Source organism: Oryctolagus cuniculus, chromosome 1, assembly GCF_051225735.1.
Source record: "Oryctolagus cuniculus isolate XC-2025 breed Fujian yellow rabbit chromosome 1, ASM5122573v1, whole genome shotgun sequence".
Taxonomy (NCBI): Eukaryota; Metazoa; Chordata; class Mammalia; order Lagomorpha; family Leporidae; genus Oryctolagus; species Oryctolagus cuniculus.
In genome coordinates, this window is record NC_142867.1 from 177,713,968 (window position 1) to 177,727,146 (window position 13,179).

The window sequence follows — 13,179 nt, forward strand, 5'->3', positions numbered from 1 at the left end:
AATAAACCGACTATCTCTAAAGCTATAGATAAATTCTGACAGAAAGTCTAAAAAGAGCAAAGAAAAGTATATCAATATTAATCTCTGATTACTTTCGAGGCAATAGTCAGTTAAAAAATCATTCCAGAATTGAAATTTAAAAAACCTAAATGTATTTTTTAGATATTCAGTAAAACATATTAGATACTTGGTTGCCAATGTGTAACTATAATAATTTCTATGCTTTATAATAAAGTGGTAATTTGAGAGTAACAACTTTTCTAATCTTAAGGAATTAAGATTATTACTTAAACTAATGTTTAAAAAATGTATGAAATGGCTTATATTGGCTTATACTGATCTGACATGCTTGTGATTCATAGCAAAAAGTATAATGACATACTAAGTGAAGCAAATAACCACATTCTTATGAATTATAAATATCATAAATAGTAACATGTTCATCTTCATAAAATTTTCCATATTTTGTACATATCCTTCTCCTAAGTTTGTACCTCTGATATGTTCAGAATTTGGCTCTGCAATTTACTTATGGGGTAGTGAATCTCAAGAGCCAGTATAATTACACCAATTAGCCAAAAGAGGGCGCAGAAAGAACACCAGACTTTATGTAATGCCTAGGAAACTGCCATTGGGTTTCTCTCCAGTCCTCTCAAGAATTACAAAACCCATGGCAGGGTTAGGTGTGCTAACTTGAGAATACTGTAAATCACAATATAAGTATATATCGATATACTTTAACATAAACTCTTATGTAAATATACTGATATGTTGCATTTCTGCCATTCAGACAAGATAAGCATATGCTTGTCTAGTGCCTTACTTTGCAGCCCAATTACAGGGACCGGGTACAGATGGATTAGGATGAGGAAGGATAAAAAGAAAGAAGGGAATAAAATGTGTCCTAGAAGCCTCAGAGTGGGAGAGACCTCCCCAGTGCCTTTGAACACAGATACTGCTACTACGTGAAGTATAAACATGTCCATAAAGCTCTTGAGGCGTCTTCACATGCTCTGCTGTGTTCTCAACGTCTTTATTCAAAACGAAGGTATACAACATCAGGCATTCAACTAATAACCGACCTACCTTATCTATACATTACTTCCTTTTAACAGTTCTGTCACAAGGCCAAATTTGGTCACCCTGTACAAAATTCAACCCATTCTCTAGACACAAACAATAATTTGTGTTTGTTTTATAAATATATTTCTTATATTAAATTTCCTATGCACCAATAAATACTTTCATCTGCCCCTTCTAAGGTTTTAAGCAATAAAGCACTATAATAATAACATGAAAAGCATGGTATTAGTATCTGAGAAGAGCTTACACTATTATTTCAGAATATTTTCAATGATATTTACAATTTCTGAGAGAACTAACCACAGTATAGATAATTGCTGAAAATGGTAACCTTTCATTTCATTATTTCTCAGGGATGATTCTTTAATTTCAAAACTCACTAAAAGGGAAATATGAATACAGGAGATTCTTTCAATTTTCTCTTCAAGGAAGACTGTGAGTACATAAATGTTTAAAAAAGATATATGACATTTTGCAGTATTCTCATGGAAAAAAATTGAAAGCTTAATTTTTTTTCAAAGCATACTGAATGTGTTTTCACACATATGTTCTATGCTTTCCAAGAGACCATCACTATTAGCAATTTAAATTTATGCAAGTCTAATGATAAATACAGATAATATTTTCTTATTTTAAGGTCATTTTATAATAGTACCTTCCAACAAAAGGTCTCTCAACACAAATTCTTGCTGGCCAATTAAAATTTCATTTAAGTTCAGTGACTATAGTATACAAATGTTAGCAACTTATGAATAACTTCCTATAAATAAAATTTCAACAAACTGACCAATATCTATTATTTATAAACCTTCAATGTATAATTTTAGATTTACCAGATTAATAAAAGTAAAAAGTATGTTTTTTCAGAAGCACAATATTCCTCCTCTTCATATTGTACATTATATATTATCTAGTTTTACTAGCATTTAGAAAAATTATGCCTTCTAATATAACTACACTAGAAAAAGTAACTGTCAAATTATTGCAAATTTTCTAGACTTTTTGCTCATTAAAATCTTACAGTAAACTAGGAATACCATCCCACTGTTCACAAATTTCTTCTGGGAACAGATATTTTAACAACAATCAATAATTACCACAATAAGGAGAAAAGAAGTGAGAAAATTAATGTGCAAAAAATTTAATCTTTATAATAAGGTAGGTAGTTGGTGTTTTATATTAGTCATATTTTTATTTTGGTTCTGGTAAAGGAAAAAATGAGAAAACAGTACAAGGCTCTCCCTGCTGTTGTTCACTCCTATGCTACAGTTTTTGCAGCACATAGAAGAGGAAGTATTAAGTATTTTATGCTGCATTTGAAAAAAGAAAATTTACATCTACTGTAAGGAGGTATATAAACATTTGTAAAATACGAAGAATTCAATCCAGATCTGTTAGTACTACTTAAAAATGAAGATTTTAAATTAAAATCTGAGATTTTCTTTAAATTAAAATCTGTAACATTGTCAGTACCAAAAGAAATTATGTACAATTATTTCATCCAAATCACTGCCTTTTGAGTTTACTAACAAAAGCATTTAAAGAAATCCCCGTGGAAAGCTAATCTGAAAGTAAACATGCTTTAAAACTTAAATATAGATCTTGCATTAGTCCCACAACAGGATCAAGATCACTATTAAAATAAAGCCTGGGGCACATTATGATGCCTAAGATTGGTGGGTGGATTTTAATTGACTTGAAGACTGTCATAGTTCTATTATCATAAAACCTGTAACGCATTTCCAGCATGGAGGACCCATCTGTGCCCACCATCCATCTGTTTAGACATGATTGGCAAAGTGGTAGGGAACTCGCAGTGGTTGCCTCTGCCTGAAAGGAATGAACCACAGGATCTTCCAACGAGTGCCAAAAACTTCTGAGAAGGTCTGCTGCCATGGCTTTCGGGGCCTCGATCTACAGAAGACAGCATTATTAGTGAAAGACAGCACTCCCATGGTGCACTTCAGTCAGCTAAAACAATACAGGTTGGCTGGGGATCCATTACTGGACTCTGATGAATTGTGTCCCAGCATCACAAATACAGCTTTTCTTTCATTATGGCATGCAGCTGAGTTTCAACTCTGGGATAGCAGATATTGTAGCTGTGTCGTCAATCAACCTAGGGCAACTTTTGAAGCAGAGGAAAAGTCTCAGGATTAACAGAATGTGTGTCAACAACACAGTAGCAAATCTCTTTTGATGTACTCTGAGGACAAATAATTTAACTTACTTTAGACAAGGAACAAGAAAGATCAGTATTTATTTTGTTGGAAAACTATCATGGCTGGAAGACCCCTACTGCAGGACTAGGGTATGCTTATCTAGCTCACGCCTCAGACAAGGCACCAAGAAAAAGCCATTATTTTATTATCATTCTACTATAGGCACACATTTCCCAAATGTGGCCAGCATTTCAAATTTTAAATATATACTACTTTCATACTTACATTTCTTCACAACAGTTTGACATCTTTTCAATCGATGTTGTATCCTATTAAAAATAAAAAATTATACTCAGATGTAAGTTATCAAATCTTATTTGACACTTTATAATTTTATAATCCTATTCAGAGAATATTATGAAGATGTAAGCAGTTCATATTTGAATGCTAACAATTTTACAGGATCTATATACACTGCTGGAATTTCCTTGGAAAAAGAAACATTATGCCAAAAATATTTGAAGATAAAACCTCACAAAAATTTTGGAGTACTATTTCACTAAAATATAAACTTTTGTTATACCTGCTTTCCATTTAATTATTTTTAAAAACCTAGCACCTATTTTCAATTCAATCATCAAGGAGTATGCATTAAAAATAACAAAAAATGACAAATGAAAGACACTAATGAAAAAAAATGCCAAGAGTCAAAGAGAGTTGGATTTCTGTAAACAACAACAAAACTCAACAAGGCAATCTATGAACTGCCATATTATAACAGCTATTGCTCTGAGAACTAAAGGTAATTGATATGGCGTTCTTTGGTAAAAATTATTTCCCCAAAGAAAAAAATTACTCTTTTATTTTAATAGTATTTATTGTGCATATTCTATAAAGTTATAATACAAGTATACAAGAAAACAATTCAACAAAAAGAAGACAAGTTCTAGATACACTGGTTTAATTCATATTAACAGAAGATGTATCATTAGATTGACTAATTATAATATCCAAATAAAACACTAATTATATAACAAGGTTATTAGATATTTATATTTTAAATCTTTTGAAGCATTACAAAATATATTCCTTCAAATATACGAAAAAAAAAGCTAGACATTTTCCTCCTCTAATTCCTTTACCTTAAAACCTCATTCAAACAAAGTAGAAGGTGGACTGTGTTATATATATATATATATATATATATTTTTTTTTTTTGACAGGCAGATTTAGACAGTGAGAGAGAGAGAGAGAAAGACAGAGAGAAAGGTCTTCCTTCTGTTGGTTCACCCCCTAAATGGCTGCTACGGCAGGCGCGCTTTGCTGATCCGAAGCCAGGAGCCAGGTGCTTCCTCCTGTTCTCCCATTCGGGTGCGGGACCCAAGCACTTGGGCCATCCTCCACTGCCCTCCCGGGCCACAGAAGAGAGCTAGATTGGAGAAGTTGCAATCGGGACAGAATCCGGCGCCCCAACCGGGACTAGAACCCAGGGTGTCAGCGCCGCAAGCGGATTAACCAAGTGAGCCGTGGCGCCGCCCAAGGACTGTGTTGTTGTTATTAAGCAGTATTATTCAGACACATACTTGGGGCTACAACTCATACCCCAAGAGTTATCTGGGTGTAGAACTTTTTTACAATGATGCTAATAAATAGCATCTTCTGTTTAAAAAATTATTTTGAGATAATACAGGAACAACTCATAATACTAAGTTCTCACATATGAATACCTTAATACTATAGTTAACATACATTAGCAAACATAAATCTGTATTTTAGATGACTAGACACCAAGTTTCATTTGCAGATTTTCCAAGGATCTATTAAGAAATTACAGATTAGCTATACATTCCATGTGTATTAGTTTTCCCATTATGTTTTGGAATTCATGGCATCCAATGACAATTCTATAATTCACCTTTCTTGGCCCTACTGCCTACTTAATGATTTCTTACAGTCCAATGGTGATGAGTTGTTCCAAAGCAATTAAGATAGCTCCTACAAAAGTACAGAGGAAAAGATTTAGATACAAAGAAACTATCAGGAAAGATGTATAAATGTTATCAAATCACAGTAGTGGATAACACTTAAAAACTGGAAACTAGGGCTAGGTATTTAGCCTCATGGTTAAGGCAGTCATGTCCCAAATCAAAGTATCTGGGTTTGATTTTTGTTTCAGGCTCCTGACTCTAGCTTCCTGCTAATGCAGACCCTGGGAGGCAGTGGTGATGGCTCAAGTAAATGGGTCCCTGTTGCCAACCTGAAAGAACTCAATCAGGTTCCCAAATCCTGGCTTCAGCCCTGCGCTCAACCCTGACTGCTGCAGGCATTTGGAGAATGAACCAGCAGAGTGGAGCTCTCTTTCTGTGACTCTGTCCCCATCTCTGACTCTCTCTTGCTTGCTGTCTGTCCCTTTCTGTCTCTCTGCCTCTCAAAGTTTTTTAAGAACTAGAAACTATTTCAGAATAAGGAAGGCAATGGAAAGGTCAGACTATCAGCTAATAATGAGAGATTCTTACTATGCAGAAATTTGTCACTTGACTATAAAACCTTGAGGAGCTTGTGGAATTAAAGGAACTTTAATCAATTTTAAAGCCCTCAGATTTAGATTTCATATGGAAATTATTTTAATTTTCAAGTGTTTTTGACCCTTTCCTGGAGTCTGTTTCAGACATAACTAAAATACTACCTTTTAAATCATCATAAGCTGAAGGCTATTCTTTCAAAAGATGTGATGTTCACCATGACTTTATACACATGATTTAGTTAAAACAGTATGGTGCAGCCGGCACCGCGGCTCAATAGGCTAATCCTCCTCCTGTGGCGCCAGCACACCGGGTTCTAGTCCCAGTCAGGGCACCGAATTCTGTCCCAGTTGCCCCTCTTCCAGGCCAGCTCTCTGCTGTGGCCCGGGAAGGCAGTGGAGGATGGCCCAAGTCCCTGGGCCCTGCACCCCATGGGAGACCAGGAGAAGCACCTGGCTCCTGCCTTTGGATCAGCGCAGTGCGCCGGCCGCAGGTGCACCAGCCGCAGCGGCCACTGGAGGGTGAACCAACGGCAAAAGGAAGACCTTTCTCTCTGTCTCTCTCACTGTCCACTCTGCTTGTCAAAAATAAATAAATAAATAAAACAGTTTGGTGCAGACAATTCACCCAATACAAAAGATTCCAACCTTCAGTGCCAGTCAGGAAAGGACCAAAAAGATAACTGCTATCCTTAAAGAATTTCTTGATTAGCATGTAGAAATAACTGGTTATATATAAAACTCAGCTATCCAGAAAAATTCATTCTTCCAGGAATTATAAGAAGTATATACTCTATGTTGCTACAATTAGGATATCTTATTTCCAGAGAAATATTTATGCCTCGATGATGGTCCAATGATCAAAATATCTAAAACATAAATCAGTCTGCACAGTTAGAAGATACATGAGAATCTTTCAATATTTAAAAAATTGGAAATTATTTTTAAAAGCAGAATACACTAGAAGCAGTAACACTTACAGAAATATAGGCTTTACCTATCTCATCAACCAATACTTGACTTTTTCCTGATGGCTAATCTTACCCTAAGAAATGATCTTTCAGGATCAGTGCAAAAAGAAAACTATCTTAGCTAATAAGAGTATGCCTGGATTTCAGAAACGCGGGAGTTTCTACAGAAAGGGAGACAAAGAGTTTTATCAGCTTAATGTTAGAAAAATCGAGGGGGAATGGGAGGCAAACAGCAAGCAATTATCATCGGAGGTTTCCCTGTTAACAGACTGAGAACCTAGTCCTCTTGGCAAAGGTATAGTAGTTTGATGATACCATCCATCCAACTGACTCACCCTGCTTTGAATTCATTCTTACCGAGGAGTACTGCCTCAACGTCTTCATACAGAAAAGGAAATGTGCTGAAAAGTCCTTTGGAACAATTAAAATTGTGCATCTAAGGTGTAATTGGTCAGTCTGGTTGTGATGACTACCTCGTTGGAGTCTGAAAGTTAAGAGCCATAGCCACTGCTCCTGGGGGTGATTAACTCTGGAAACAGTTTAAAAATGGAGTTTCTGGACTGCAGATTCCCCCGACAGTCCAATTTAACTTCAATAATCTCCTGTCCTCTTTATTCGTGCAGGTTTTGCTAATGTTTCTAACTTTGCTATATGTAGCTTCCTAATTCAACGACTATATGTTGATTTAACATACAGTTTAAAACACACTGAGAAGTTTTTCACAATTATATACCTGTTTTATCTATTATTACTTTCTACTACTTCTGAGAAAAATTTTTACTTCTTAGCATCTCTGGTAAGTATAAAAACATCAGCTCATTTATGTTTGAATTCAAACTTTACTGAAGCACCTAATGGCACACATTACACAAAATGGGTACCTCAATATTACAGCACCAAACTGAGCATGGCCAGCAACAGCATATTTCTCACTTTTCATTTGATTTTTTTTAGAATACAGAGAGAAAATGTACTGTAATACTAGCAGTCTCTCCTCCTTTGAAGCTAGAGCTATTTATCATCCTCAAAATGAATGGTTCCTTAAGTATCCATCTCTAACAGAAGACCAGCTATGTCCTCTATCAGTGATCTGAGGGTCACAGAAACATTGAATCCATAGTGGAACCAAAGTGAGAGGCAGTAGAGCTTCCCTCTGTGGGCACTCAAAATCCCCTTCTGAAATAATCTCTAAATGTCTTCATCAAATCACTTTTTGACTACGGAATCTTAAGAAAATTCCTAAAACTCTGTATCTCAGTTTCCAAATAAAGCTTCCCTCACAGTCTGAAGGCTCATAAATGAGTTAATATATGTTAAAGACAATAAAATTTCTTAATAAATAATAATCTTAGTTTCTACTGATATTGCCTACTACAAATACTTTAAGGGCATGGAGATAAAACATCACAGTTACACCAAAATTTAACATTGCAAAATCATGTTTAAACAAGAAAAACTGAAAGATAAAATGGTAGGAACGCTGAGAGACCATGCATATAAAAACCAATGTTCAGAGGGGCTTAACATCTACTTGAAAAAACAAGATCTCAGTAGATAAACCACAATTTTTATATTGGTTTATCTATCTACCAAAAATTTACTAAGTACCGATTATGACAGAGTTCTTAGGAACTTACAGTTCAGTAAAAGCAGGTAAATATATTTTTAAATTATATGGGAATCTACAAATGAGGCCAGAAGGGTTGATTATACACAGTGATGTTACATAAGTTTAAACTAACTAGATTATGTGAAATAACTGAACATTCTTCTTAACAATCAACATTCAAATTCAACTACTCATTTTAATACCAAAATTATGCTTTTGAAAGGAGTTTTGGTTACTAGTAGAAGATGGGCATTTAATGTACCCTTTGGCAAGGATTTTAAGGAATAACCAATACAGCAACAGAGTGTGCCAGAAACATGAATCATTGTGGCAAAAGATCACAAGCAAACTATAAATACACAATTCACTGCCTTCTCCAATCCCATGATGTTTTAAAAGTCAATTAAATATTCATGAGATATTAAAATCAATGGGGAAAATCACAAGCAAAGGGAAAATTCATAAATGTTTAGCTTCTTTATAAAAATATATTTAATCATTAGTAGTGCCTTCAGAAAATTAAAATGTACTGACTGAAAAAATTATAGAAACAGATTTAAATTGCTTTTAACTACTTTTATCAGAAAACCTTTTAAGTAGTTTAGTACCCTGAGCAAAGAGAAATGATGCATACAAATATACTTTTACATAGGTACATGTTGATACTAAAGAAAAATCCAATTCCATACACAATCATTTTGATGCCAGCAGTAACTGTGACAATGATTTGTTTTTAAAAGTTTTTATATTACTATGAAACATAATTTGGTATTTAAATTAATGCCTTGCTGAAGGGGAACTAGTTTCTATAAAGTTCTTAATTATATCCAAAATCCAAAGGAATATTATATCCAATATTAGTATACAACATTTTAAGGCATACAAGAAAAAAATGATTATTTAATGATTTTTTCCTACATTGTTACTGAGCTACTGGGAAGATATTCCATGTAATATTACAATTAGAAATAAGTTTATTCTGTATGTATTAAACAAAAATATACTTCAGGAAGGAAAATAAAAATGCTAGAAGGAATTCTCTTAATAGAAGCATAAGTTAACAGGGTTCAGCATAATTAGTGATGACTTCCATATCTGCAATGCTGATTTGCTGAGTAAACTAAACATTTGTGTAGAGAATGCACTGAAGCTAACTCACCACAGTAACTCAGAGCATACTTGCAAAATGGAATTATAAGGATTAATAATCTCAGGACCACAATTCTGGGTACATATTAAAAGGCAAGTAAATCTACTAATTGATTAATAAAATGCTATTTAACAAATAATCCCCTTTAATTTAACATTCTGCACATAAGATACTTTTCACTGCATAAGGTAATCAAGTTAAAACTAAGTCACTCCTGCATTTGTGATTTTTTTTCTATATTTATTTAGGTAAGCATCTACTTTGCAAGTTAAACATGAGCCACTATTCATGGAGAAAAATATATTTTCCTCTCTTTTCATATAGCATCCAATAATAGTACTTGTGAGACCAACTGCAAAAATCATGATTTTGTGTGTTTTTTTTTGTTTGTTTGTTTGTTTGTTTGTTTTAGAATTTAAGGCTTTTTACAAAACTGCAACTAAATACATCTTCCTCACCCTATTCCCCCAACCTCGTAACTAAGAAAAGCACCAAGCTCCAGGAATACCATGTAAAAACTTGTACCATTACATCAACTCCACAGTGTCTATAAAACAAAAATGCTTGTATACAAGACTCAGATAAACTGTCAGAGGAGTGTCATGGTACACAATAGCTCGCTGTCAGACCTCACCAGAATGCGCTGTACCAGCTGTTACAGCACTTCTTGATGAACTCTCTCCAAGCCCAGAGACTGAAATCATGACTAATAGAATCACTCACCACTGTTAGCACTGGTGCTCATCAACATGGACATCATCCTCAGCTGTGTGTGAACTACTGCTCAATAATTCTGACAACATCAATTACATTAGCAACAACTTCACTATCCATTTTTATTCAGAAACAGCAAAAAGAAAAAAAATAGAAAAAATAGACTAAAGTCTAAGGAATAATTAGAATTGTGTCCTTAATAAAAGTAATGCTTCTAAGCAGATTGCTTAATTTTAACTTCAATATTAAGCTTAGTAAAACTACAGACACATATTTAAATACTGTGTAAAATCAAATCTAAAATAATCAAAGGTAATCTTTTAGAATTGGGCTTCAGATTATCTCTAACAGAAACATGTGGTTATGCTGAGATCTTTTAAACTTGGAAATGAGATTAGAAATGCACTATTTTAAGTAGTTTCTAATTATTTTATCTGGGTCACAGATAATCTACTCTTACTAGGTCCAAAATGACATCAGATTATCATTGCTATGATTATCCTGTTATCTTCTACTATCAACAGGAAGATGGGATTTTTCTTCTTATACATGACAGAAATAATTTATTTATTCTGAATAAGAAAAAATAAAGGAAAAATTACAGGAAAATGATATTCTGCGTCCCTGCAACCTCAAGCTAAATCTAAAGAGAGGCAGTATTTATTTTGCTTGCTAGGCCCATATTCAAATTACACAACTACAGAGTTTATATCATGAAACCCCAACCAATGGTTTTCCAAAATGCTTCTTGGATCACCGGGGTACAGGACTGGGGAAGAAGGAAGATTTCAGGAGAAGGATTCCATTTTTTGCGATTCCTTCTCCCATTTTTCTTTCTTATACTGCCTGACAAACTCATTTCTTTCACAATATACAAAGATCCCTGGATTCAGATTATGACAAAAACATGCCCAAATCTAAAATTTCTCAAAATCTTAGTCTTACCATAAAATGAAGGAAACATATCTAATAAAGTATTATCATTAACTTATTTAACTTATATTAAAATAATAAATATCTTTACTTAGATGCTAGTAATTCATTGGATGTAAAAATAAACATCAGAAGCATTAACAACTTTAAATAATTAAGCTTAAGAACCATAAATCAATGTGGGGGAGTATATTCTGGATTTTTTTTTTTTTTTTTTTTTTTTTTTTACTGTTTTAAGACGGAAGCATTTATTTTTATTCATCCAGATGGGGAAAAATGCAACATGTCAGGGCATTCCATACAAACTGAAGCAGATGGACCAGTGGGTCAGAGTCTCTGGCAGATTCCATCACTTGGCGCGAGGGAGCCACAGCGTGGGCACTGGCTGCATAGTTGGGTCAGCAGCGTTTCCTGTGCAGGCCAGCCAGGCATCTCCAGGTGAGGCACTGACGACAGTCCACTGCTGCAGGCTGCTGCTCCACCCAGGCCCAAGGGTGAAATTCAGGGTCCTGCATGAATCACTGCCCACTTCCCAGGGTGGGGTGTGGGGGACGGACATCCACGGCAGTCACCGTTTCCAGTGGTTTACAACGTAATACATAACAAAGTTATTGCCATGGACCTTACATTGCAAATTATACTATTTACACCTGTGTACTCAGAAAAACACAGTAAACAGATACAGATAAAATAGATTTCTAACAACGAACTTGGCCATTACCAGACCAGATCGAGTTCCAGTGAGGCGGCCAGTGTGCGGTGCAAAGTGGTGCAGCAGGGGAAGGTTCTCCATCCACAACTACACTCGGCCTGTGCTGCCAGCCAGGGCTGACGGGGCCACCTGACTTTGAGGGGAGCCACTTACCGAACAGCCTAGGGCTTCAGGTCTAGACTAGCTGACAAGCTCCACCATCCAATAGGGCTGCACATACCACAGCAGGTAGAACAAGATACATAGCACAGACGCTGTGGGGCAAGGGGTCAGAGCCCTCCTCCAGTGCCCCCTGCGGAAAACACCCTTGGGATCAAGCCCATAAGCCTCACTGTTCCTGGAAATGCACTAGCCTTAACAATGGCTACTTGAGGAGCACCGGATTCTGAAGGAAGCAGCCACTTACAGACATCAAAGGTGCAGCCCAGCAGGTCCAGGGGGAAAGGTCTGAGTACAGAGGTGCTCTGGGGAAGACAGATAAACACTACTAGAGGCTGAAGCGAGTGTCTGTTCCAAGAAAAGGATGACACGTGGGTCCCCACACGGCCCACACAGGCCCTGCTGTGCTGGGAGGGAAGTCCATCTGGAGGCTAGAGACATTGCAGCACAGAATCACAGTCACCCCAGATTCCTGGGAGCCGGCATGGGGCTGGGGGAGGACGAGCCTCAAAGACAGACTGGAGAGAAGTGGCGAAGAAGGAGAAAGAGGGAGAAGGAGAGTGTAAGAGAGAGACAGAGGTCAGGAGACAGAGACAGAGAGCGAGCAAGCGAGCGAGCCACATTTTCAGGAACAGATGCTTTTAAAACTTTGCTAGGAGTGGGCAGGGAAGTAGGAGCAGCACATTCCATTAGGGTGGAGGTGGATCTTAACACCAGTGGTTGGGCCATGTGGCCACCTGGCTTCCAGCAACAGCAGTGGGGGCTAAAGCCTAGGATGGCATCAAGGTATAGATCGTGCCATAGATAAGACTGCGCCATTTTACTAACATTCCCCCCTTTTGTTTTTTATAAAGCAGGAGTTGTAAATGGTCTCAACTCTTCAATTAAAAGGCAGACTGGCTGAATGGATTAAAAAAGAAAACCCAATTATTTGCTCCCTACAAGAAACACACCTCACCAACAAAGATGCTTGCAGACTGAAAGGGAAAGGACAGAAAAAAACAATCCACAGAACAGAAACCAAAAAAGCTGGTATAGTCATCACAGTATCAGACAAAATAGACTTTAACACAAAAACTATTAAAAGAGAAAAAGAAGGGCACTATATAATGATTAAGGGATCAATTCAACAGGAAGATGTGACTATTATGAATGTATATGCATC

General features: G+C 36.1%; 1 protein-coding gene across 9 annotated transcripts in view; it reads right to left on the minus strand.

Moving 5' to 3' along the window:
* The window catches only part of ZDHHC21 (zDHHC palmitoyltransferase 21), an 81,483-nt gene that overhangs the window by 10,865 nt on the left and 57,439 nt on the right, over positions 1–13,179 (minus strand). For 4 of the 9 annotated variants that reach the window (XM_008254680.5, XM_070052334.2, XM_070052335.2 and 1 more), the window contains 2 exons: positions 3,531–3,574; positions 1,004–2,997 (listed from right to left, as the gene is read on the minus strand). In XM_008254680.5, coding sequence (XP_008252902.1) covers positions 2,865–2,997; positions 3,531–3,574 — 177 coding nt within the window. In that variant the 3' untranslated portion in view covers positions 1,004–2,864. Of the gene's footprint in view, positions 1–1,003; positions 3,212–3,530; positions 3,575–13,179 lie in introns of those variants that run through there. The other 5 variants (XM_051857808.3, XM_051857814.3, XM_089317239.1 and 2 more) reach the window with 2 other exon arrangements.